A 27,990-nucleotide genomic window follows, 5' to 3' on the forward strand; every position below is an offset into this window, starting at 1 on the left:
GAAAAATAAATTGATTTAAATGTATATACATTAAAATAGTAGAAATAGGAAAATACGGAATCTTATATTAAATCATTGACGTAACACGCCAGACATAAAACAGGTATATATCTATTGTATAGATCTAAAAGGCACATAAATATATAACACTTTTTCGCTAATTTCCCCCATATATTTAGTGCTACAATTATACATAAAAATTTTCTATATTATATATGCACATTGTTAAAATAATGAAGATTGTATATAACTGTTTTTTAGTTTTCTTCTTAGTTGCAATGCAAAAGGTGTTTCATTTTATGCATAAATATATAAGATCATGGATGTTCATATATTTAATTAATTTGATTTAGTAGCATGAATTATGGAAAGAATCGTATCATTCTATTATGTCTACATTATATGTGACCCATTATACATGCAATAAATATTTCATTTATTTATTTTTTTTTTTCAACATTATACCAGTTATATGGTGCTTTAAGCAATAGGGTGGAGAAGGAGGAAACCAATTTTATGAATTATTTGCCTAGCAATTCTTTATTGTACCCTTTAGATTTTCAACAAAATTGGCAAGCATCAGAGCCAATTCCCGTTACTATTCATTATGACGTTCCGTAATAATAATATAAAAAATATACATGATTACATTTTTAATTTATATTCCCTTTTTATACATTTTAAAATTAATATAAAAAATGGAATTTCTTTTTTTAACAAGATCATATGGGCATAAAGACCTGCTCATGGCATTAGAAAGTTACAACGATTTGGAAAACTATCAAAAAGAAAGCGTAATAAAATATATCTACATAAATGTGTGTAAACTTATTTAAATATTCTATTTTTTTGGAAGTATTATTCATTATTTCAGATAAAAAAGTGTTATTTAAAAAAAATATATGTATAATATTTATTCTATTTAAAGGAAGAAAATAAGAGAAGGATAATAGAGGAGCAAAATAGGCTAGAAGATGTTTTATGGAATAAAATTCAACTAATTAAAATGAAAGATAAGTAATACTCTAAAAATAAAGTTTCAATTTTAAAATGCACACATGCATATATATATATATATTAAGTATTCGTATGATAAAGTTTTATTCATTTGTTTGTTTGTTTTCCTACACATTTTCAGAATGTTCCAGCAATCAAAACATTTAAGAACATACAAAGATAAAATATAATGTGTCTTTTTATTAATAGCAAAAGAATATATGTGTAGCACATTCAAAGCACATAAATATAAACAAGCCTATATAAATATGTTTATTTATTTACTTTTTAAATAAGTATATTAAATTATGTGTATAACTATTCTATATATTGTTATTGTTTTGTAGGTTATTAAAATTTTATTTTAATTTTTTTTTTGAGCACCTTATTTTGAAAAATAAGTCAACATATTGTTTCTATAAAAAATTCTACTATATCCTTCATAAATTCACACCTTCTATATAGTTGCTTGTTGTATTTACTTGCCTATTTTATTCGAGATACTTTTTTTGACAAACCATTTTGTTGTCTTAATTGTTTCTTTCTAATTCGTTCCATACCCAAATTAAGTATATGCACTCCTCTACATATATATGCATAACATTTTATTCATCTAAAATTTTTGAAGAAGCCTATATTAGTTCTATGACGGATCAAAATTACACGGGTGATTAGAATTTATCTTAAATTTTAGAAAGCATTTAAAAATACTTTAATAATGCAAAAATAAAAAGTGGTTTGTTCTATTCATTTAAGTTTCTTTTGCTTGGTTGTGGTCATATATTTTTTTGTGTGTGTTCCATTTCATTTCTTATATGCACATAAATGCACGGGCTTAAATGGAAAACATAAGAAAAATCATGAGCCTATATCAGTCCAAATATACAATATTTTTCTACTACCATACATTTAAATTCTACATTTTATATAACTTCATTTTTATACATAAGAATTAAAAATAATATTTAATTTAACATTTATTTTATTTTAAAAAATATAATAATTATTGTAACAAAATAATTATAAGATTAAATCTTATTCCAATATATAAATTTATTGAAACATACAACATTAAAAAAATATATTATCTATATAAAACAACAATTTATAACATTTTTTGTATAACTTAACAAATAAAAAATAAAGTTTATATTATATGTTTAATTAAGCTTAAAAAAATTGTATTTATACAGTTACACATACTTACAACATTGTTTAAACAATAAGACAGGTACCTTAGTTTTTTTACTATGTACTTATATTTTTTTCTATTCATTATTATTTTCATAACATAGTATATACATTTTTGTATTTTATGCTTGTTTTTTTATTAGTATTATAATAAAAATTAAGCCCTCATACAATATAAATAAATCAATACAAGAGCTTGCATATAGACACACATATATATGTGAGCATTTAACCATTGTATAATAATTCAAAACAATAGAATTCTTAGACAAACAAGAATAGAAAATATTGACATTTGTTTTCATTTATTTCATTCTACTCATGAGATTTAACTAATTTGATTGTGTAAACCTTTTATATTAATAGTTTTTGTAGCATACTAATTTTTTTTTCTATATTATTTGTATAAGTAGAACAATCAATTAGCATATATTACATACTTATATATGTATATGTACTATACCTTTTCAGTGGAAAGTATATATAGTAAAAATTATACAATTATGAAAATTTTCATATAATAATACATATATATATATAAAACTTATTTCATAGTGTTAATATATAAAATAAATTACGCACATTTTCTTTATGTTTATTACATTTTTTACACGAGTTAAATTCGATTTAATTTTTGTAGTGAAAAAACAACACCGATTTTTTATAGCCTATAAATTATATGCATAAAAAATATTGGCATAATGAAAATTAAAAACAAAAAAAAGACAACTACCACATAGAAAATATAATTTTTATGTGGAAAAACATTATTATACATAAATATAAAAATATATACATGTTGCTTGACTATACTTATTACATTATTAATACTTATGAAAAAAATTACAAACATTATAAATATTGCATAAATACATTTTGTTATTTATGTAAAAAATTATAAAATGGCTTTTATAATAATTCTTATATAAATTAAAGTGACAACATTGTATATAATAACATTTGTTAAATAAAGAATACAAATTTGTATATAAATAATGTACATGCATATTTGTGTATATGTGTGTATGTATCATTCTAAACATATATTCTTTTTAATTAATTTTTAATAACATATTATAAAAAATATTTTCTCGAAATAATAGTATTATAAATTTTTATTTCAAGAAAACTGGCATACTGTAAATGTACGACAGACACCTAAAAGTCAATCGTTACCCTTTTAAAATAAATCCAAATATCAAGTTAGCATAACAATACAACATATTTCCGATATGGTGTATGATTCTAATCAAAAAAAAGGGGATACCCCTGATCCACAAATAATTAATAATACTAATGATCCGATTTATAATAGTAAAAAGTGCACATTATTATATAATGATATAAATAATGATTTGACAAAAACAAAACAAGAAAAAAACATTTTGCTGATAGATAATAAAGAATTTTGTAACAAGACACATAATGGAAATTATAATTACAACATTAAGCATAGTAATGTAGTAGAAAATAATTGTAATATTAATAGAACAGAACTTAAGACAAAAAATTGTGATATACTAGACAACTCCAATATTTTAAAAGCAGATGAAGGAACTGACGAACTAGATAGAGATACAAATATAGACGAACATTTTGTTGTTTCAAAAAATGAAAAAAATTGTTCTACACCCATTTCCTATTATGCTAGAGAAATAAAAGTAAATAAGCATTTTAGTAATATTCCATTTGCTGAAGAATATTATCAATCTTCCAAAATATATGAAAATAATTATAGTTGTGATTCTACAAATAAGACATTTTTAAATATTAAAAATAAATTTATTCAACAAAATAATGCTAAACAAAATGATATAATTATTCATGAGGATAAATCTAATGAAGCTGATAGTGCAGACAATGAATGGAAAACTGAAAAAAGCTATACCAATAAAAGGTTTATAGAGATAAAAAAAAATAATATAATTTTTTCAAATGAATTAAAAAATATATATAAAGGGTCAAAATTTAGTATATCAAATAATAGACGAAGTTTTAACAAATTAAAGGGTATTAATCGTGGTAAAATTTTGAAAAAAGTTATAAATATAAACAAGTCAAAGAGCCTAAAAAAAAATAAAAATAACAATAGTAACAATAACAATATTAAGAAGAAGAAAAAGAAAAAAAAAAATACAATTTATAGAAACACTTTTAATATCTCAAATTTGTTGAAAGAAATAATTATATTAAGTAGTCCTTCTCAAAATGATTCAGATGATGATAATGTGATTATAAAAAATGATATAAATAGTTTAGACAAAAAAATTATGAACAATGCTAATATAATAGAACAATATGGTAGCTTAAGTGAAATAAGAAATGAAGACGAATTAAAAGACAAAGTAAATAAAACACAAATCCCATTGGTTAGATATAATAGTAAAGATGAAGATACCACAAATTTTTTAGTTGCTCACAAAAAAAATTATCAAAGAAATCGATATATAGATATATTAAAAGGAGAACATATTGAAAATAGTCCAGAACCAATAAGAGAGTATTCATCTCAAAGTATAAAATATTTTGAAATAAAAAAAGAGAGTATTACTTGTGATGATATTGTTTATGAAAAATGTATTAATGATGAAATTGTTAATAATGTTATTTATAAAAAAGAAAAAGACGAAGAAATAAAAAAAAATATGAAATACGATTCGAAATATAATCCTGAATCGATTTGTGCTAATTTAAAGAACAATGCTAATCTTTTAAATGAAAAACCAAATAAGATAGAAACCAATTTAAGAATAATTAAAAAGGCCATTCCGACTACCCCAAGTTATGAATTAAAAAAAGTAACGAGTTTTGAAAAAAAAAAAAATATACCTTTGTCTACAAAAAACAATCAAGAAAAATTATCGGGAAAATATACACGTAATAATGATAATCAGAAATTTGGACTTTACAAAAGTGGAAATATTAATATAAAATTAAGAGGAGCACATGTAAATACTGAAAAAAAAAATATTGCAATTATTTCAGATGCTCTAAAAATGATAGATAATAATATTATAGAAAGTGATAGTTATATGGGTAGTATGTATAATATGAAAAATAAAGAGAAAGAAGAAAAAGATAAACGAGGAAAAAATGAAAGACCATTTAATAAAAACACTAAAATAAGTAGTGAAAAAAATGCAAAAAATGGATTAAATGTTTGCCGAAAGAATATTAAAAATAGTACTATTACTAATAACCAAAATAATAAGGTTGTTAAAATTAATTATTGTCCTTCTATAAATAGACAAAATATTACACCAACTTATATTGAGAGGGAAAAAGATAATTCAAATCAATATTCGAAATTACTAAAGGAAGAAAAAAAAAATACATTATTTAACAAGGGGACTTTAGTTATGAATAAGCTTAATCAAATAGGAAGTGAATTAAACAAATTTAATTATATTAAAAACGAAGATGTAAAAGAAAATGAAAGATTAAATAACAAAAAAGAACTTAACAAATCGAATGATTCAATGTGTCATAGTTCAAGTTCTTATGAATGCCCAACATATTATCCAACCGTTTCAAACATAAAGAAAAATAATAATGGCATTAAAAGAGATAACCCAATACAGATACAAAAAGTAGAATCAAATAAAAAAAAATTATCTACAGGGGTTTCTGAAATAAAAAATAGCATAACTTCCCATTTGAAAAAAAATGTGTGTATTAGTATGGAAGACAGATTGAAGAACAAGAATGAAGATGAAAATATGAGAAGACGAATTGCTACTAAATTAAAAAGAATACCATACAATGAAAAATTAAATGAAAGTAAATATGGAACTAATAAGACTGAAAGAAAAAAATATACAAATAATAATATAATAAATAATAAATTCGATATAATTAAAAATAAAAAAAAAGAAAGATATCCTCTAGATGTTGTTATATCATACAAATGTAAAAATATTTATATCAAAATTAATATCGATACAAATAACGAAGAATTGGTAAAATGTGGATACCAAAAAATATCGAAGAGAAATATACATTATAAATTAACAACAACTAAAATTGTTGATGGTATTATTAAATCAACAGAGAAAAAGGTTTATAAATCATCAAATATGATTTTATTAAATGCAGAAACTAATGTTTACTATAATATAACTATAGATGCATTTTCTACAGTCTCACCTACTATAAGTTTATATGCATCTGCTTTCTTTTTTCTAAATAAGTTTAATATTGAAAATTTTAAATTAAAAACACCATCTTCTTTATCCTTTGCAAAAGATAATCAACCAATGATCCCACTTTTGAAAAACACCACAAAAATAAAATATGTTGCAAAAGGAAAAGAAATTGACTCTCCCAAAAGTGTAACAAATTGTAGTATAAAAAGCGGATTAATATGTAACAAAAAGAAAGAAACAAATTGTGATGAAAAAAAAAATAATATTTTAGAAGATAATTATGATGAAAAGGAAATGCTTTCTAATGACATTTTTCATAGTTCTGTAGAATCAGATACATTTGAAGAAAATGATATTAAATTAGAAAATATAAGTATTTCTAATGTATCAGAGAAAAATAGTGAAACTATTGAGCAAAACACAAAAGAAAATGATACCGATAGTTCATTTATACAAAGTGAAAAATGTAATCTAATGAATAATGACGATTATTTAAATAATTCATCATATGAAAAACTTTTATTTGATTTTAAAAATATTAATAAAAGACAAATACAAAATAATTTAGAAAGTTTTAAATATGCAAATAATGCAAATGACAATGCTAAAATAGGCAACAACGCTAACAATTTTTGTCCAACTAAAATAGCTAAAGCTTCTTCCAATGAAAGCATTAAGCATATGTCGGTTTTGGAGAATATGCTTTATAAAGAATATAATGCAGAGAGATTAGGCAAAAAAAATGATGAAAATCTTGTAAAAGAGACAATAGAAGAAGGCAAAAAAAATACAAATTGTATCAATGAAAGTGCAAAAGAAAAAATCGAAGCCTTAAAAAAAGTACTTTTTAATAATTCCTCCATAAAAAATAATCAAACCGAGGAAATAAAAAACAAAAATAATAATATAAATAATTATTATGCAGATAATAGCTTATCAAAATATATGTTAGAAAAGGGAATTGATATGTCTAGATTAGACAACCAAACCGAAAATGATTTGAAATCAAGCAATGAAGATATGATATCTGAAAATAATATTTATAAAAATTGCATAGAAAATATAGAACCAACAAATTATGAACAATCTATTGTAAAGGATGATGATAGTAACTGCGAAGATGATAGCGATATGGATATGATTTACAGAAAGCTTCAATATTGTAAAGAAAATGGATTTAATAATAATAAATGTTATATTAAAGAAGCAACAAGAATGGTGGGTACCAAAGAATGTACTTTAAAAATAATAAGAATTGAAGGAGAAAAAAATATAATACCAGAAAACAAAGGGGCTACATTAGCTGATATTGTAAAGACCCAATATGAAAACGCAAATAACAACTACAACAATGAAAAGATACATACAAATGAAGATAACGAGATGGCTAAAACAAACAAATATAACAATAACTATTTTTTAGGAAATAATTTTACTAAAATTGTTCATCCACAAGTTCATCCACAACAAGATTGGATAAATATTTCACCCATAAAAAATAAATTATTTTTGGACAGGTTACAAGAAAGAAAAATTACATCATATTTTCCATCAATTGATGATAGCCCTGTTGCATCTAATAATGTTGCTCAAGAAAATTCTGTAAACGTAAATGATAATAAAAATGAAAATATAGAACCATTAAATTCATTGGGTCATGAAAACGAAGAAAGAGATAACCAAGACCCTCGTTTGGATAGCCAATATAATACAAATATAGAATATGATGAAGAAGATGAAAGAGAAGAAAACAAAATAAACGAGAGCAACGAAGATGTTTATACAAATGAACCAATTCTTGAAGTAAATTCTGCATCTAAAAATGGAATAAATAATAGAACCCCAAATTATTTAAATAATAATGCAACCAAATATCAAATTAACAAAGAACAATTTGAGAATAAAAATACTCAAGTAAAACAAGACAGGTATGAAGATAATATCAATTCTTTTCTAAATGAAAACAAAGATGTTATAAAAAAGTTGGATAATGCAGATTTAAGAACACCTTTAGATACGCCATTAAATAAATATGCCCAATGTGCACAAAAAAATTTCCTTTTTGAAAAAGAGATCCAAAACTTGAGAGCTAATGGTGGAACTTTGACCCCCCCAATTAATAAAATAAATAAAAATTTAATAAATTATAAAAACATAGATCGAGAAAATGTTGCAGAAAATAATGGAAAAAACGAGATAAAGGAAAGCAAATCAGATGATGATATCAATACTAACAATAACACATATACTTCATATTTTAAAAAAGTATGTGATCGATTAAATTTAACAGGTAAAATTGATATATTGAGTAAAACAAATTCAGCTATAAATTTTTTCAACAAGACATTTATGAATAAGCAAAGTCTATCAACCGAAAAATCAGATAACAATAAAACTAGCCAAGTAAGAGAGAAAATATATAATTCAGATGATTTGTTATATAAAAGAAATAATTATAATAAAACAGGATCTATGCTTAATGAAAATTCTGAATATAATAATGCTCAAAAATTATATGAGGCTAATAATAACAACAAAAAGAATATAAATATACAACCTGAGAAAATTCCACAAAATATGGTAAATCATAACGATTTAATAAATTTAAAACAAGTGAAAACCGAAAAGGGGTTACCATATATGTATATAAATGCAGACAAAAATGCAATGAAGACAATTAATAATAACTTAAATATGAATGAATATAATAATAACTATAAAAATTATGAACAGGGAATAAAATACATGAAGAATCCTAATATGTTTATGAATCCACAAATGCAAACTAACAGACCAATTAAAAATAACATGGGATCAAAATTTGTGCCAAAATATTGGATTAATAATAAAGCACCATTTAAATGCACTAATGTAAACAAAAAGATTATTACAAATCCTGAGGTAAATAATAATTCTAGATTTATAAACCATAACAATTTAATAAATAGACAAAATGGTATTTATATGAATAGTGCGGATATGAAGAATGGCAGTACTACATCTAGGCCACAAAATTGTATGATCAATATGAATGCAATTAACAATCCCAACATTAACAACATGCAAAACAAGAATTATTATTATAGCAAAAGCGGACCACAACATATGTTTCCTCATCAACAAAATATTCCTAATTATGAAAATGCATACAATTTAAATTATAACAAAATGCATATGCAAAACCTCAATGGGAATAATATAAGTCGAGTTCCCTCTAATTTAACAAATGAAGAAAGGATTAAAAAAGCATATATGGATCAATATTTGATGAAATATAATCAAGCAATTAATAATAAACTTATTCAAAATAATTATATCGGGAAAACAATCATAAAACCAAATATGTGTAATGAAATGGTTGATAATAAAAAACAATATATGCAAAACTATAATCAAAATAAAATCGACTTGAATAGATATGGATATTTTCCATTACAAGAAAAAGATAAAGCACCTATGGTAAATTCACATATACCATTCAAAATTAATAAAGAGTTAATTAATTTGGGTATTAAAAGACAAGTACATGAAAAATTTAATGCTGAAGAGGAGTTGAAAAAAGGTAATATTTTTGGGAATGCCCAAAATAATATGACTAAAAATGTACCTGTATTAGACCCCAATAAATTAAGAGAATTTAATTCTGATATTAAAAATATTTTAAACTATCCTAATCTACAATTTAATGGAAATTTAATTAACAGAAGTTCAGGACATTTACAACAAAAATATGGCTACGGCAATATTTTTGAAGGACTAAAAAATAATGCTCTTAGATTTGTGTCTAATTCAGCAAATATGAATATTGACATAAATAATCGAAAAAATATTAATAAAAGTGAAGATTCAAATAATATATTACATAAGAATATTGATATTGGCGAGAAAAAAAAAAATATTTATCGTCATGCAAATTTGTTCGATTATGAAACACCAGAAGATAAAAATTTTATTAAAATACATTCCGAGAATGCAGACAAAAAATCTGAAAAGAATAATTCATTTATGACCACAAATCCAGATAACTATGAATGTAAAATTTTTCCAGCAAGAAATTCATTACTTCAACTTAAAAAAAAAAAAGAAAATGAAGGATTTGTAAATAATATTGAAGGCAATACAAATACATCATCAGCTCGTTTTAGCTTTTTTAATTACAACGACAAAAAAGAAAATAATAATGATACCAAAGACCAATTTGATACAGACAAATTGAAGGATGGAGCATCTCCACCTAAAATATTAAAAGGCATCATAATTTATAATAAAGACAAAAAAAAAGATAGTAATAAAAAGTGTTCAGTACAATTTAACGATGTTTGTGAACTTAGAGAGTATGATAAAGATGATAAAGTATGTCAATTGATTAATAATAATAAAGTATGTTTTAAGGATTTACAAAAAATAGAAACCCAGGATGGGTATAATCCTATAATAAAAAATTATTCCATAAATATGAATGATAGTAAAAAAGAAACAACTTTAAACAAAGATGTACTTACTGATAATCTAAGTAATGGTAATAAGTCTAGCAACGGTCGAAAAACTTCACCATTTTTTGGTAACCGAAATAGTGTAGACCTTTCAAATGAAGATGAAGCTCCTCCAAAAAAAAATAATTCCAATGAGCCATTTAAGCTAAGTGTACAATTCGAAGATTTTGTTTGGAAGCATATTATCTTTACGAGAGATGATATTATAGATGATAAAATAAACAGTTTTATAAGTTTTTATGGACTTAAAAAATTGTTTTTAAACCCATTAAGAGAAAAAATCAAGTATATGTTGCAAAAGGATTTGCTCAATTGGAACGTCAACATTACCGAGATGTTGTAGGGCATTCTGTTTGTACTCCTTATACCACAATATTTACGATTTTTTACCAGTTTTTACTAATTTTTACAATTTTTTACGAATTTTTACCAGTTTTTACTAATTTTTACAATTTTTTACTAATTTTTACTAATTTTTTACAATTTTTTACTAATTTTTTACAATTCTTACCATTTTTTACTAATTTTTACAATTTTTACTAATTTTTACGATTTTTTACTAATTTTTACTAATTTTTACAATTTTTACTAATTTTTACAATTTTTACTAATTTTTATCAATTTTTATCAATTTTTACCAACTTATACAACTGTTTGTCATATAGATAAACATTTATACAGCTCAAATTGTTAATTGCACAATAAATTGAATAATATTTATCAAATAAAACGGAATTAAAGATATCATATCAAGACAACGATTTCTTTAAATACATATAATAAATATATCATGATATAATCAGCTATTTGACAGATTAAGAAAATAAAAAAGACATGTAAAAATGCATATAGATATGGTTATATGTACATAGATAGGTATAGGTTTTGTCAATATCATGGCTAATATGCTGACACATTGCCTTGTGGGACAAATATCATTACAAAGGGTCTTCGAAAATATTGATGGCTTCTAACAAATTAATAATTAATTCATACTACTTAATAGCATCCTTGTTGTATATATGAATCTGCAACTTTTAAAAATCCAGAAATATTTGCACCTGCTTGTAAATCATATTTATTACCTGTATATTTTAATGCAGATTCTGAGGATGATGTAAATATGTTTTTCATAATTTCTTTAAGTTTTTCATCAACAGTTTGTTTAGTCCATTTAGCAAATTGAAAATTTTGACTCATTTCAAGACCACTAATAGCAACACCACCAGCATTAGCTGCTTTAGCAGGGCATAAAATAATTTTATTTTCTTTTAAATAATTAATAGCTTCTATTGTTGATGGCATATTAGCACCTTCACCAACTAATATACATCCATTTTTATGCAAGATTTTAGCATCATCTAAATCGATTTCATTTTGAGTAGCACAAGGGAATGCTAAAGTACATTTAACACTCCATGGTTTTTCTTTTGGGAAATATTTAGCTGTAGAAGAATGTTTTAAATATTCTTCAATTCTACCTTTACGTACTTCTTTTAATTCGATAATAAAATTTAAATCATCATTTGTAAATCCATTAGGTTCATATATATAACCATTGCTATCACTCATTGTAAGAACCTTTACATTTAATTGTAATAATTTCTGAACACAATATAAAGCTACATTTCCACTACCACTAACAATAGCTGTTTGTTTATCAATTTGGATATTTAATGAATTTAATACTTCTAAAACAAAATATACTAAACCATAACCAGTTGCTTCTGTTCTTAAAATTGATCCTCCCCATTTTTCATTTTTACCAGTTAATGTACCATTAAAACTATTTGCAATTTTTTTATATTGTCCAAATAAATAACCTATTTCTCTACCTCCAACACCAATATCACCAGCAGGTACATCAGTACGTGGGCCTATATGTCTGTATAATTCATTCATAAAACTTTGACAAAATTTCATAATTTCGTTATCGGATTTTCCTTTAGGATCAAAATCAGATCCACCTTTTGCTCCACCCATTGATAATCCTGTTAATGAATTTTTAAAAATTTGCTCAAACCCTAAAAATTTTACTATAGACAAATTAACAGATGGGTGAAAACGTAATCCACCTTTATATATTCCTAAAGCACTATTAAATTGAACTCTAAATCCTCTATTTTTTCTTTGTACGCCATTATCATCTATCCAGCAAACTCGAAACTGTACTAATCTTTCAGGCTCAGATAAAATTTCTATAACTGGTAAATATTTTGGCTCCTCTATAAATAATGGCTTTAAAGAATACAATATTTCATGAAAAGCTTGTAAAAATTCAGTTTGATTTGGATCTATTTTTTTTACACGTTCATATATTGCATTCATTTCTTTATCAATTAAATCTTCATAGTTTGCTGCTTTTTTATCAACTAATAAAAAACGTCCAGTGCTATCTCGGGATTGTGCCATTTTGTTCAAAAAATGAAAAAAAATATGACAAAAAAATCAATAATTGTATTATAAAATAAGTGTAATAATGACAATGTTACAAATTAACAAATTATATAAGTATTTATTTGTTTGTATAAATATTATTAAACTAAAAATGGAAATTCTACAAACTGTCGTTGTTATTTTCTAAAAATTATTATTTTATTTTTTTGAATAATTAATTTGAAAAATTATTCTTTTAAAATATTTATAATTTTAGAGAATTTACTTATATAAAAGTTTGAACAAATATTTTCATAAATATATAATCCTTAAATAAAATTATATATATGATAGCATATAATATGTTATGTGTATAGGAAGAAAAAATTAAATAAAATATAAGTGGAAAAAAAATAAATATATATGGTATTTTCCGTCTCAGAGGGTTTGAATTAAATATATAATAAATTACATTGTAAATTAAAAAAATGCCAAGCCTAAATTATTATAATTATTTTTATAAAATTATATAAAGAATATTTTCCTAAAATTGAGAAAATTTGGAAATAAAAGAGAGCACAAATAATATATATGGAAAATATAAAAAACATGTTTTTTTTTTGCATTTTTTATTTTCTATTTAAATGTAATATCGTAAAAAAAATGTTTAAATTATGAATATTTTTTTATCAAAAAAATGAATATTCTTCAAACTTTTTAATATTAACATGTAATACCACATTTCAGTCACATATTATAGAGCATTAAAATTGATAAAAGGATTTCAAATTAATAATTTTAAGTTGTTTATTTTCATTTTATAATAATTATTTTTTCTAATTTTGAATAATATCTTTATAAGATCAAATATTTAATCGAAATACATGCATAATCAAAATGGCTTTTTTTCTGTTGGTTTTTTTAAACAGCTAGGAGGACAAACCAAATTTATACAATTTTTTTTAATTCGATAAAATCTACAATTTATAAAGATCGATTTAGCTATAAACATATTTCATTTAATAATAAAATAATGATTTAAATTTTGTATATTCCAACTTTTTTATAATAATGTTTAATTTTTTTTTTCTTTTTTTCATTTATTTTATAAAATTTGTTTGAAAAAAACAAAATGTGTAAAAATTTATTCAGCATTATCATATTACCATTTAATGGTTAACTTTTTGATATATGGATATAACAAAGGGGGGTGTTGTATATTAATTTGTATTTTATGTCTTATCATAATGTTAATTATTTTGCTCGAAATTGTAAAATAAGTGTAACTACAACAAATAAAGTAAACTTTTCCTTTTTGTCTTTTGATAATATATTAATTTTTTTGTCCTATAATATTTAAACTTTATTTATATTTTTCTTTTTTCCATATTTTCAATCTTTATTCGGAATAGTTATTAATTTTTTCAAAAAAAAAAATGATCTTAAACAATGCTAATAATATAGTGTTACACAGTTGTAAAATTTACAATTATATGTCGAAAATGCATACATAGAATATGCAAATAAAAAGATTAATTATTTATTTCGTAAAATAAAAAAATAATAAGTTTATATGTTCTTTTTTAATCCCTATAAATAATGTCTTCCAAATTGTATAACATAAAAGAATTAAACAAGGATACGATTTTGTTAAAAACAAAAAAATTAAAAACATTATGTGAAAATGAAGGTAAAGCATATGATACTTTTTTGTATTTTTAAAAAGGTGAATAAAAACATGCACAAATATACATATGTTATACACATTTTTGCTCATTTTTATATTATAGGAAATATAAATAAACAACATTTAAATACCTTAATAGAAATATTAGAACATTTTTTTGAAAAATACAATGACTGCTTTTTGTCATCTGTAGTGTGGGAAGTGATTGATAAAATTAGTAATACATATATGTTTTATGATGACACATTGTTTTTATTTTTGAAATTATGATTAAATAAAAGGGGATTTATTTGTATTATTAGTGCATGTGTTTTATATGTATACACAACTGTATAGTGAATATAAAAATATGTATAATTCCCTTTTTTTGATTCTCTAAAGTTATGCTAGAAAATACTATTGAAGAAAAGAAAAGCATAGACGTGGAATTATATACATCCATAAAATTTTGTGAATTTATTTTTACTAAATTAATATATTTTTCAAATTATGAAAATGATAATTTGGCTTATCTATTCGGTTTCAATTGTCTAAGGAGACATTTATGCTCAGTAATAAGTTCCTTTTTAAATTTTAATAACTCTGCTTCCAGAAGAAAAATAGAAACTGCCTTTACAAATCAGCTGTAAGACAAAATGCTTCCCTTCTCTCTCTCTCTCTCTCTACATATATATGTGTAGGTGCATGTGCGTGTTTATGTTGTGTGAATGAATTGACCATATTCCTAACCACTATTTTTTACAATCCGTTTTGGCAAAATTTTATTTACTGATTTTTCCCTTTGGTTTGTATTTGTATAAAACAAATGAACAGAACAAATTTAGTGAAGAGCATATTTGAAAATATAAAAAGTGAAAGCGATTTAGAACTTAAAGTCTCATATACAGAATTGTTATGGCGATCTTTTAGAAGAATAGACTTGAGCACATTCAACATAAAAAGTTTGGGTATAAATATTGAAACATTAGAAAGGCTAAAAAATTTTAAAATTTTAAAATTTGATGAAGAATGCATAAATTGGCTTAAGGAAAAAAATTATATAGACAAAAAAAATATCATAGAAAATGGTTAGTATACTTTATTTCACTATTTATAATTTTAGATTATATAATATATTTATAATTAGTTTTTTTTTTTTTTTAATTTTACAAAATGAAGGATCATTTGCTATAAATGCAAACAAATCGATTGTAAACAAGGATTTCATATTATGCTATCTGGGAAATTGCTCCATATTTTTATACTATGTAATATCAAAAATTAAAAAAAATTATAATGCAATGAATCCACTTTGTTATATAATTTATATAAAATATATATTTATCGTTTTGCAAAATGGAATGATGTGGTTTTATATATGATTTATAATATTTGCTAAAACCAGGATAATAAAGAAGAAAATGAAAAATGCAAAATAGAGATACCCTATTATCATATAACATCAATACACTCAAAAAGCAAAAAGTCATTTACTTTAGATTGCAAAGCGATTGCTGATCATACAAATATATTTTGTCTTTGGTAATGCTATATTTGTTTATAAAAAATATGAGCAAATGCTCGTTATATATACTAATTAATGTTATTTTTGTAAATTTATCGGGATTATTTTTGCAAATTTTATTGGGCTTATTTTTGTGACGGGACAGGTCGGAAGATGCAAAAAATTCCATCGATCACGAAACGGTTAATAAGTTAGCATTGTCTTTGAAAATAAAAAAGACATCAAAAGGGACAAAGGAATTGTCCACAGTTATAGATAAGTAAGAGATATATAATAATCAAAATATATAAAATAAAAGGAATGCATATCTGTTTATATGAATGCACAATTTTCCATTTCTTTTAGTATAATTTTAAAACTAAAAAAGGAAGAAAACAAAAATGAAAAAGAAACATTTGAATGGAAAAAACATAAAAACAATAAAAAAAAATATAAAAAAAATGATAGTGAATCAGAAGTAATACAAACAAATAAATGCATAAACTTAATGGTGATTCCCCCAAAATAAGTTAAAGAATAAGTAATACCATACAACATTTTTTTACTTAATTATTTTCTTATTAAGGAAAGAGAAGCAAAGAAGCGGTTCGATAGATCAGAAGTTTCATCCAGCTCATCATTTGCTGATAATAATATAAGGTTCAAAATATGCACACCCTTATACTGTCTAAAAATATGAAGTATCATACTTAATAATATATATTATTAACATATTTTATAACCTTAAAAATTTATATTATTCTATTTACTAATTTTTTTAGAGATGCCTTAAAAGATACTAGTCTTTTAAAAATCGAAACTTATGAGCATGAAGGTTGTAAAAAAAATATACCGTCTATTTTTCTTGTATCAATTTGTTATATAATTATATGCAGATTCTTATAATTTAAATGAGAACCACAACATTATATAGCTTGGGATGTTACAAATGTTTTTAATTTTTTTTATATTTTTATCTAGTAGGAAAAGGAAAAAACAATGAAGGAAATTATAAATCAAAGAATGAAAATAAAACTATTTTAAAAAAAATTCAAAACCGTGAAAGAATGCTAACTGATTATAAATTAGATCTAAGCACACCTCAGGTAAAAATATAGGATAGTAAAAAATGTATAGAGCTATATTATATTTGCATATATATATATATATATATATATGGTTCATCTATTTCTCTTTATTTTTCAGGTTAATGAAAAACATCAAAATGATGATGATCGTGATAGTGATATCGAAATAATGATAGAAAAAATAATATCTTGTAAAAAAGAAAAAAGAGAAAAATTTAAAATGGACGTTAAAAAAAAATTTTCTGATGCCCTTAATGACATTGACACAAACATAAAATCATTGATAGAGGTAGTTAAATAAATGAATGGTTTAACATGTTTAAGTTTTACATTTTTAAGTTTTAACATTTTTTTCTTCCCCCTTTTTAATGCAGAAACAAAAGTGCAGACGAGATGAATTACAAAAAAAATATGAAAAAAAAAAAAAAAATATAATTTTTAACACCGAAAAAGAAATATCTGTTTTGTCTAAAGAAATGAACGTAATGATTTAAAACAAAAAAATTATGTATATAAGTCCATACCTTTTTAAGTTAATTTTTAATATGTAAATGTTAATTCAAATATAAAACTGGCAAATAATTTAAATAAATATATGCATATACATTTTCAACAAACACAGGTTTTAATTGAAAACATGAAAAATATAAATTTAAATAAAAATGATGTAAAAAAATTATATGAAGAAGGCAAGTCAATTTTTTATCCTAGCCAAGTATTGGACAAAAGCCAAGCCCTCATACAGGTATTGACGTGCATACACACTATGCATATGTAGATATGCAAAATTGGGTATATTCATTATATGTACTTCATAATAAATAACCGTGTGGAAATGCAAATATATATATACACATTTTATAGAGGATCCATGAAAAATTAGAAAAAATGAACACAAATATTGTTGAGAAAGAAAAAGAATATAGCAAAAGAAAAAAGTTATGTTTCAAAGCTTTGGCTACTGCTTATGAATAGACACAAAAAAATAATGAATTAAAAATTATTTTTTACTTTTATAAACAGTAACTATATATAATATGGATATATATATTTGTTTATTTTTCTATCTAAATTTTTTATAATTATAGCATGATATTTTGACCAGGTTCCAAAGTAATAAGATTAACTTTTTTATTCTCCTTTTTTTCATAATCACTTACCGAATTTTTTAGTTCATTTATTGCTTCTTTATATTTTTCACCTCCTAAACAAAAAACATCCGTCCCAACACATAAAGACATTTTACTATTTAAATCTAAGTGGCTCTACAAGGGTTAAAAAAAAAATAAAAATTTTAAGGAAAGAAAAATAAAGTATACATATATAAACATAAGCAGGTGGAATAAAAATTTATTGAATAATTAGGTAATGGAAAATAATTTACTTGCAAAGCTTCTGAAGGGGACATATGAAAATGAGCATATAATTCACGAGGCTTATAAATTCCAATAGGTAAAATTGATAGATCTATTTGGTTATTTTTAATAATAGTTTTAATATAATTTTTAATCTGTTTAAAATGATTTGAATAAGCAGAATGTCCACTATAAAAAATGGAGGTATTATGTAATTTATCATGTATAAAAAATGAGCCAGGAAGATATACATTTTTATCACAAAAATATCTATGACTATTTGTTACAGTAGGTAAATAATAAAAAGCTAGATTTTCAAATTGTAATTTATTAAACCAATTTAATGGATAAACAACTGGATATTTACTTTTTAACATATAACGTCTTATATTCATCCCCCCAATAATAATACTATTATCTCTTAATATAATCCGTCTTAAGGTTTCTAAATCCATAGTATCATATCTATTATTGCTTAATAATATAAAATCGATACTTGGAATATTTTCTAAATATAAACCTGGTTTTATAATTCTTTTTACACCTAACATATTATATAACCCTATTCTCTTCGATAAAACAGGATCTATTAATATGTTGAAGTTTTGCATTTGTACTAATATACTCATATGCCCAATATAAACAATATTAAATTTTTTGTCTTTTATTTCATTTTTTACATTTAGCGGATTAACATGATATATTTGATTAGGCCATAAAGCAGCGACCTCTATTTCTTCATTTTTATTTACATGACATTTGGTAGTATTGCCATTGTAGTTATCCTTTGAATATATACCAAAGTTTACACCAAATTTTTGTGTCAATTTTTTTGTAAATTCTTTTTTTAATTCATTTTTTTCATTTTCAGTTTTATTTCCACATAACTTATGAAATATTGGTGAATAAATATATCGATCTAAATAAAAAAAAAAAAAATCAGCTTTCTTTTTGAAACTCAAATTTGGTGTTAATATATTTGTATGGACATAGTAGGGCAATAAGGCATTTATTAACCTTTTCATTTGTATCTTTCTGTTCAAATTTGCATATGGTAAAATATTTATTTATATATTATTATATGTATATGTCTCCCAGATTATATTCCAAAGAATTGAGAGAATCTCTATACTTTTTTCTCCAAGAGTAAATATAACTAATAATAAATCATGACACTATTATTATCATTCTATTTTTAATTCTACTTTTGATCTGTGTATTTTTATTTTATCCATTCCCGATGTTACTACTACTTTATTTGGTCATTCATTTGATGTATTAAAATTTGAAACAATTCGGTCGTGTTTTTATATTATTATTTCCAACGTATTTTATCATAATTTTTTTAATTTTTATTTTGTTTGTATATTATGATCTTATGCCTATTCACTTTTTTTCTATATTTTCGAAGGGATGAATATACTATTTTTTATTTTTAATTATCCCGAAATTTCACAACATTGTGTGCTATATAAATTATTATTTTTTTTTTTTTTAATTTTATATTTTTGTCATATATCAGGAGTTATATGACTATTTTTTATTTTCACTACTTATATTATTATGATGGTAGAAAATATAAAAATTACTAATTTATGTTATTTTCAAAAGTGGTAATAATATATTAAGAGAATATAAATGTTTGTATATTTAATAAAGAAAGCCAAACTATTTGCTTCATTTTTTCTTGTAAAATATATAGATAAAAATAATGCATAAATATAATGACCCAACGATATGAAAATTGTTTATTTCTATACTACGACTTAATCTGTTTTAGTTTGAATATTTCTATTGTACTATATATTGTGTAAACAAAGGATAATTATTGTAACAGTATCTGAATTAAAGGAATAATAGAAAAAGGGGATACCCCTATACAGATAGCTAAAACTATGAGACAGTTCTAACTTTATAATGAGCAAGTGTTAAATAAAAATATCAATAAAAAAATTACACTTCAAATGTATCACTTACACATGGGTGTATGATCGTATGCATGCTTATGTAAGTATATACATGCTAACTTAAAAAAAAATAAATAAGTTCTTAACAACCTTTAGTATGAACTGTTCTGTGTTTTTTCCATATTCTTATATTTAGGCCTTTTGTGTGAGTAAGCTTAGCAAGGTCCTATTATTTTTTATTCCCTTTTACAATTTTGTTATATATTATATAAAATGCGTATTTATATATATACACAATGCATACATTTTGTGCATAAGGAAAAAAAGAAAGAAAAAAAATACTTAAGATTAATTGAAAAAATGTAAAAAAAACCAATAGGAGAAAGAATACTAATTGCTAATTTCTTATATGCGCACTTGAATGCATTTAAGTTTATTAATTGTAAGGAAAATGGGAAAAAAAAAAGAAAAAAATAATAACAATTGGTATTTATCACCATTCAATGGGATTTCATATATTATACATATATATGTAATAATATATGATTGTTATATGTGTGTATATATGTAAAATCGCAATAATGAATTTCCAAGTCTTTATATATTTATTTTTTTATTAATATATAGTTCCATCTTGTTATATATATTTATGGGGGTATGCTCATAATATAAACCCTTTTAAAAAACAATAATAATAAATAATAATAAATTTTAATTAAAGTTCGAAAAATATATTTCCTATTAAACTCACCACATATATGTACATTACCCAATGTACTTATGTATACATGTGTGTAGCGCTTACTTATTTGTTTGCCTAAACATGTTTGTATAAAAAAGAGGGATAGCATCCTACCATTTTTATAGTTTTATATATTCATTGATGTTTTTTTTTATGATTTTTTAAAATATTTCTTTTTGGCTTGTTCATATCTACTTTATATTTTTCACGTTGGTGAATATATAAGCATATATATGTGTGTATTTTTGTTGTTGCATCAAAAATAAGTACCGTTAAGTTTAAAAGCAACATTCCTCGGACAAACAAAACAAATTGGTAAATTATATAAGAATAAAAAAATATGAACAAAAATGGCTTACTATGATTATAAAAATAGCTTAGACAAAAAGAAAAAAAATTATCCATTAAAAAATTTTGTTGATTTATATGAAATAAAAAATAGTATAAAATTGGACAAATGTGAGTCAAGTGAAAATTGTACATACAATATTGATATAATGAAAAAAAATAATCAAATAGTATGCAATTCAAAAAAAAATAGAAAAAATGAGAATTGCCCTAATATTACTACTAAATCAGTATCCCCCCAAATAAAAGTTTTTAACGATATTTATAAAACACATATTAAAGGATACTCTACTGATTATAATAATGATGAATATATGAAAAAAAATAGTAAAGATAATAAACTTAATTTTTCCAAGAATATAACAAATTTGAATAAGAATAAAACTAGCCCAATTTATTTGTTTAGTAACATAACAGACAAAAATAATAACAAAATAAATATGTCTTACTTTGAAGATAGTAAAAAAGAAATGAATTATGACAATATAATAAATGAAGGTAATAATCATATAGAAAAATTAATGAAAAATTTTAAAAATAGTAAAAGAAATGCTAATTTATTATCTATATATTTGGATAACTGTAAATATGATATTAACAAGAATAATACTGAACAAATAAAGTATAAAAAAATTATGAACACAGCTAGCGAAATAAGTAAAACACACACGAAAAAAAAAAATATTTATGAAAGTAAATTTCTTCAAAATGAAAAATCAGAATATGATAAAAATCAAATAAATAGCGATACATTTTATCAACATATTAAGTATGAAAACTGTAATATCAATCGAAATGAATTAAAAAACAATTCTCATAATGTCTTAAAGCAAATTGACAAAATTGAAAATATTCCTAACCCTTTTTGGAATCATAATTTAGATGAAAAAAAAAATGATAATAATATTTTATTTAATAGAGGTGACATAAATAAAAATAGATACTGTAGCTTCCAGAATGAAAGAAAAATATTTCCCGATCTCCTAAAAGATTATGAAATGCGAAGTATAAAAACATGTGATAATCTATCAAACTCACCAATGATTTATTTAAAAAATAAAAGTGATATATATGTAGAAAAAAATATATACATTAATAATAATGAAAATAATCATCGTCCCTATTTGGACAGTAATAGACATAGAGGTAATCGAGTTTTCACTGATATAATTCCACAAGTTAAATTAAAAAATAATATTATATATAATCCAAATGTGGATATAGAAATTAATAATCTTAATAAGCATAATTATAGTAATTACAATAATAAATATGAGGATAAAAACTTGAATGATAATAAAATGTATTATTTTCCAAAAAAAAATATTACGGATCATATAAAAAATAATAATTTTCATAGAATGGCAGAAGGAAATATAAAAAACAAATTAGAAACTAATTATCACATTAGGAATGAAGAAAATAATGCCAATATTTTTGAAAAAAAAGAAGATGATGTAACTTATAATGATTATATTATGGAAAAAACAAATGAAATACATAGTGAGCATAGTTTTAAAAATTTAAGGTGCTATATAAATGGCCATAATAATAATGTGTATGTGGTAAAAAAAAATGAGCTTAGCAAAATAATCGATGGAAATTTATGTGAAAATAAAAAAAATAAACCTTTCGAATATGGTTTATCTAAAATTATTGAACTTAATCAAAATGAAAATAAAGATGCGTCTAAATTTGAAGGGCTTATCTCTGATGGTAAAACGCATATTTTTTCAAAAAATAAAGAGAATTGTAAAAATGATTATTCCGCATTTAATCCTAATGGGAATGATGGAAACAAAGAAAGGGTACGTAATGATAGTCTCGAAATTTATCGTCAACATGGTAATATAAATAAGAATTGTAATAAAATAAAATCATCTAATATTTCGAATGTGTCTTCAAATTGTTTATTTAAAGAAGGAGAGAACAATCAGAATGTCATTTCAACAAATCCCCATTTCCAAATTGATGAAGTAAATAATAATTTGAATTTACAAAATGAAGAACAAGAAAATATTGAAGTGAATATTAGGGATTACATTAAGGATACAATGAAAGATCAGAAAATAAAAAACAATTGTAGTAATATAAAATGTTGTATATCAAACAATGATAGTTCAACAAATTATATGAGCAAATATTTAAATAATGAAAATATATATGTAGGAACTAATGGATACAAACAATATGATAATAACATTGAACCTGGGGAATACCCAGTTGGCAGTGAAAATAACAACCATATATATCAAAATCAGTATGAACAGATAAATTTAAATGATATAAATAAAGACAAACTAATTTTTAGTAATACATTTTTTCAGAGCATAACCAAAGAAAATATCGAACATAATTATATGAAAAAAAATGAAATAAATAATAATACATTTCAAGCTTATAAAATGAATAATTTAATAAAATTAAATTCAGTACATATTCCAGTACTAAAAAATCAGGCTTCAAAAAAAAACACAGATATTATTCCTATAGCTAAAGTAGAAAAGGTAGGGAAAGAAAATATGTTTATGCTACCATCTCCTGCTTATAATAATAACAACAAAGGGATTGTGAAACCGCTTTATAGTAGTAAAACTATTGTGAGCTTACCCCAAATAAATAAAGAAAGTATTTCTGATCCGTCAAATAAAAGTAAGACTACTTTACCATTTCCAAATTTATTATTACACAAAAATAATATTTTAAATAATCATCAATCAATTACAAAAATGAGAAATAATACAACATTAAATAATGGTACAAGTTATGAAATGATGCAAAAAAATATAATTCCTAAAACGAGTTCTATATCATATGGCAATATAAATGGTAAAAATAAAATGTTTAAATTTAGTGAGCTTTATAATAAGGGACCTCAAAATGGCACAAACACAATAAAAGACAATGAAGGGAATAAGAATATACTATTTAATAAGACATTATATAATAAAGGCAAATGTGATGATAATATTTTAGTAAAAAATAAATTAACAGTTTGTAAATCAATTAATAATAGTGATATATATAACTATTTGAAAAATACTAACAGTTTAAAAAATTATCATCGCACAGCTTCATATAGAAAACAAAGTTTAAAAAATGCTAAATCAATTACGAAAAATATAAAATTAGTTCCAAAAGGTAATGATATAATCAGCATGAATCATGAAAGACAAAATAAAATGATGAATAATACCATCGATTTACATACATTTTATTCTAGATGTGAAATAGAATCTATAGATAATGTTAAAAAAGCTGCTGTTATTGGATGTAATTATATGGGGGAAAAAGATTCAAAAGATCGACTTCATGGATCAGTAAATGATGCATATGTTTTTAGTAGAGCATTAATTAAATATTTTAATTTTTTACCTGAAAATGTTTTGCTACTTATTGATAGTTTTCCATCCAATGCATATATTTACGACGATTTTGATATGAATCGAGGAAATTATATAAATGGAAAAAATGATTACAATTGCAATGAGGAAAAAGTTGAAAATAAATACTTATTTAATTTGTTTAATAAAAAAAATATAAATGATAATAAAGAAATGAATAATGATTATGAAAATAATAATTCATGTGTTGATGTTGATATTAAAAATGTCGATTTATCATCTAAAAATATTGATTTCAGTTTATGGCCTACAAGAATAAATATTTTGAAAGCAGTAAATTGGCTAGTTAGAGATTCAGTTCCAAATGGTTCATATGTTTTTTATTATGCAGGGAAAAGTATACAAGTTGATAATATGAGTGGGTGGGAAGGGGAAGGATATGATGAAGCATTTCTTTGTTCTGATCCTTTTAATAGAGATGAAGAAAATAATATATTAACTGCTATTCAATTAAAAGATATATTATTAAGTATAAATCCAACTGCTCAAATGACTATAATTTTAGATACATCAGGTGGACAAACAATATTAGATCCAGCGGGAACAGAAAACTCGTCATATATAAAAGGTTGTAAACAAAAAGGTATATGGCCCATTACTAATCCTACGAATAAAGTTCACAAAGCTATATATGATATAACAATACTTGATAATAGTTCTATGAAAAAATATATGTGTAAACCTAGATATTCTAAATTAATAGAAGTTGATTCTACATCTGCTATGATAGATCCTTTGCTACAATCTATTTCTTCTTTCCCGCTTCCTACAAAGGCATATTGTTTATGTGCAGCCACATGGGAACAAATTTCCATCGAAGGATTATTTCCTATTTTTGAGTTTGCAAGGGTAGCTCAAAAAAAAAAAAAAAACACACTCATAAAACCGGCTGGTAATAATAGCATAGAGAGGAATAGAGAGGATGCCCACAATAGTGTAAAGAAAAATATGTACGAACCAAATATCGGTTTTAATATAAGTACGTTATCAAATTTTTTTACTGTTAATAATAAAAAGGATGAAAATAATGCCTCTGAAAGTGTTAAGACAACAGAAAATTATTTACCAGACAAAATCTCTGATAAGTATGAAGAAGATAGTATAAATTATAATGAAAAATATTCTATAATAAAAGATAATAATGAATATAACAGTAACAAGTTTAATGGTAATAATAATTATGTGCTTGTTTTCCATGGTGTGTTTACTTATTGTCTAGTTGAGTCAATTATGGAATTTAAAAAAAAAGAATTGAATGATAATATTTTTGAAAAAGAATTCCAGGAACATGTCCCAATGACATTAAAAAATTTAATAAGTCAGATTCAAAAAAAAATCCAAATTATAAAAAATACTAAATTAAAAAAATTAAATCAAAAACCAGAATTTACTATACACCCAGGTGCAAATGCAAGCATTAATAATTATTTTATCAGTTATTCAAAAAATATAAATTTTCATGATTTTAATTATTTTTATTTGAACGAAGATATGTCCCCATTTTTAAATGTTAATAAAGCATGGGAAGAAATTAATAAAAGAACATTAAGAAATAGAAAATTATTATATGCTACTTCAACTTTAGTTAATACATCATCAAAATATCTTTCTCAAACTAATAAAATAAAAAATTCATGTTCACTAAAATATTAAGCAAACAAAAAAAAGACAAATAAAATAAAGTATATAAAATGGCTAGCATTTTCAGCCTTTATTATGTTCCTTTATTCCTTTAAAATGTTGGGAGAAATATATATGTACGGATATATAGGGTACATTTATAGTGCTACCAATTTTTAAATATATAAATTAAAAAAAAAATTATTTTTGATCTATGATTATTTTGTTTAGTATGCTCTGATTGTGTGTTGCATAAAATGTTAGAGCATATTTTTGTGTATGTATATGAATTTTTTTTTAATTTTGCAACATTATTACATGGCCTACTAATGTAATATTAACTTTCCGCACTAATTTGTTCATTCTTTTTGATATAAATATTTTATTTGAGGTAACATTTTATAAAAGAAAATTGTTGAGACATTCAAAAAGGTTATTTTGAAAGGTTATATGGTATATTTTTTTTATAATTTTTTTATGCTTTTTTGAAATAACAACATTATACCTGACTTGTTAAGGTAATTATAAGCGTGTGCACAATATGGATATATATAGTATAAATAAAAAAAAGAGTAACACACAAAGTTTAACAAGATCTATTTTTTACTTAGTATCATTTAATATTTATGAGTTGTCTAAACATATTTTAAAACCAAAAAGTAAATGTACTGTCGAATAAGAACAATATGACTTACACAAATATGCTTAGACTTTTTTTTTTTTATATTTTTTTAATGTATTATTAAAAAGGCATTAAATAAATGGTATATTATATGACTTATGGGGAAAACGATTATCAAAAAAAAAATAATAATAATACATAACCAAATTTTAATGATCGATTTTTAACTTGTATTATATATTTTTTACCATTAATGTTTATATTAGCATATTAAATAACCCATATAATATATTCATTATGTATATGCGCAAATGTTAGCTGTGAGCATTATTCCATTTTCAAGTTCATGTACCAATATTAAAAAAAAAATTCGAATATCAATATAACTTTATATATTTTAATTTTTTTTAACAATTATATGTTTCTTTTCCGATTATACATACATGGTACAGCAACAAATAGAACATAAACAATTCTTTCAAATTAATTTAATTTTGAAATGGGGATTAATTAAAATGTATATTTTGTAATAT

The 27,990-nt window shown here is 22.9% G+C and overlaps 6 protein-coding genes across 6 annotated transcripts; 4 read left to right on the forward strand and 2 right to left on the reverse strand.

Annotated features, from left to right (window-relative positions):
• Positions 1–215: 215 nt before the first annotated feature.
• Positions 216–1,187, forward strand: PVVCY_1003130 (conserved Plasmodium protein, unknown function; the record flags this gene model as incomplete). The annotated part of the gene is made up of 5 exons (XM_037634463.1): positions 216–287; positions 469–617; positions 722–794; positions 929–1,017; positions 1,139–1,187. The coding sequence occupies 5 exons, from the start codon at positions 216–218 to the stop codon at positions 1,185–1,187; spliced, it is 432 nt and encodes a 143-aa protein (XP_037490560.1).
• A 2,232-nt stretch (positions 1,188–3,419) lies between these two features.
• PVVCY_1003140 (conserved Plasmodium protein, unknown function) lies at positions 3,420–11,168 on the forward strand (the record flags this gene model as incomplete). Its single annotated transcript, XM_008625759.1, has 1 exon — positions 3,420–11,168. The coding sequence occupies one exon, from the start codon at positions 3,420–3,422 to the stop codon at positions 11,166–11,168; it is 7,749 nt and encodes a 2,582-aa protein (XP_008623981.1).
• Positions 11,169–11,824: 656 nt separating this feature from the next.
• PVVCY_1003150 (NADP-specific glutamate dehydrogenase, putative) lies at positions 11,825–13,237 on the reverse strand (the record flags this gene model as incomplete). Its single annotated transcript, XM_008625760.1, has 1 exon — positions 11,825–13,237. One exon carries the CDS (start codon positions 13,235–13,237, stop codon positions 11,825–11,827), a length of 1,413 nt encoding a protein of 470 aa, XP_008623982.1.
• A 1,563-nt stretch (positions 13,238–14,800) lies between these two features.
• PVVCY_1003160 (conserved Plasmodium protein, unknown function) lies at positions 14,801–18,434 on the forward strand (the record flags this gene model as incomplete). The annotated part of the gene is made up of 15 exons (XM_037634464.1): positions 14,801–14,891; positions 14,992–15,105; positions 15,270–15,513; positions 15,702–15,955; positions 16,047–16,135; positions 16,273–16,409; positions 16,538–16,651; positions 16,738–16,849; positions 16,958–17,031; positions 17,154–17,206; positions 17,353–17,477; positions 17,578–17,748; positions 17,834–17,941; positions 18,082–18,204; positions 18,324–18,434. 15 exons carry the CDS (start codon positions 14,801–14,803, stop codon positions 18,432–18,434), a joined length of 1,920 nt encoding a protein of 639 aa, XP_037490561.1.
• A 107-nt stretch (positions 18,435–18,541) lies between these two features.
• On the reverse strand, positions 18,542–19,839 carry PVVCY_1003170 (conserved Plasmodium protein, unknown function; the record flags this gene model as incomplete). Its single annotated transcript, XM_008625762.1, has 2 exons — positions 18,542–18,724; positions 18,844–19,839. The coding sequence occupies 2 exons, from the start codon at positions 19,837–19,839 to the stop codon at positions 18,542–18,544; spliced, it is 1,179 nt and encodes a 392-aa protein (XP_008623984.1).
• A 1,974-nt stretch (positions 19,840–21,813) lies between these two features.
• PVVCY_1003180 (metacaspase-like protein) lies at positions 21,814–26,868 on the forward strand (the record flags this gene model as incomplete). The annotated part of the gene is made up of 1 exon (XM_008625763.2): positions 21,814–26,868. One exon carries the CDS (start codon positions 21,814–21,816, stop codon positions 26,866–26,868), a length of 5,055 nt encoding a protein of 1,684 aa, XP_008623985.2.
• Between the last annotated feature and the right edge of the window lie 1,122 nt (positions 26,869–27,990).

This window comes from Plasmodium vinckei (assembly GCF_900681995.1).
Source record: "Plasmodium vinckei vinckei genome assembly, chromosome: PVVCY_10".
Lineage (NCBI taxonomy): Eukaryota > Apicomplexa > Aconoidasida > Haemosporida > Plasmodiidae > Plasmodium > Plasmodium vinckei.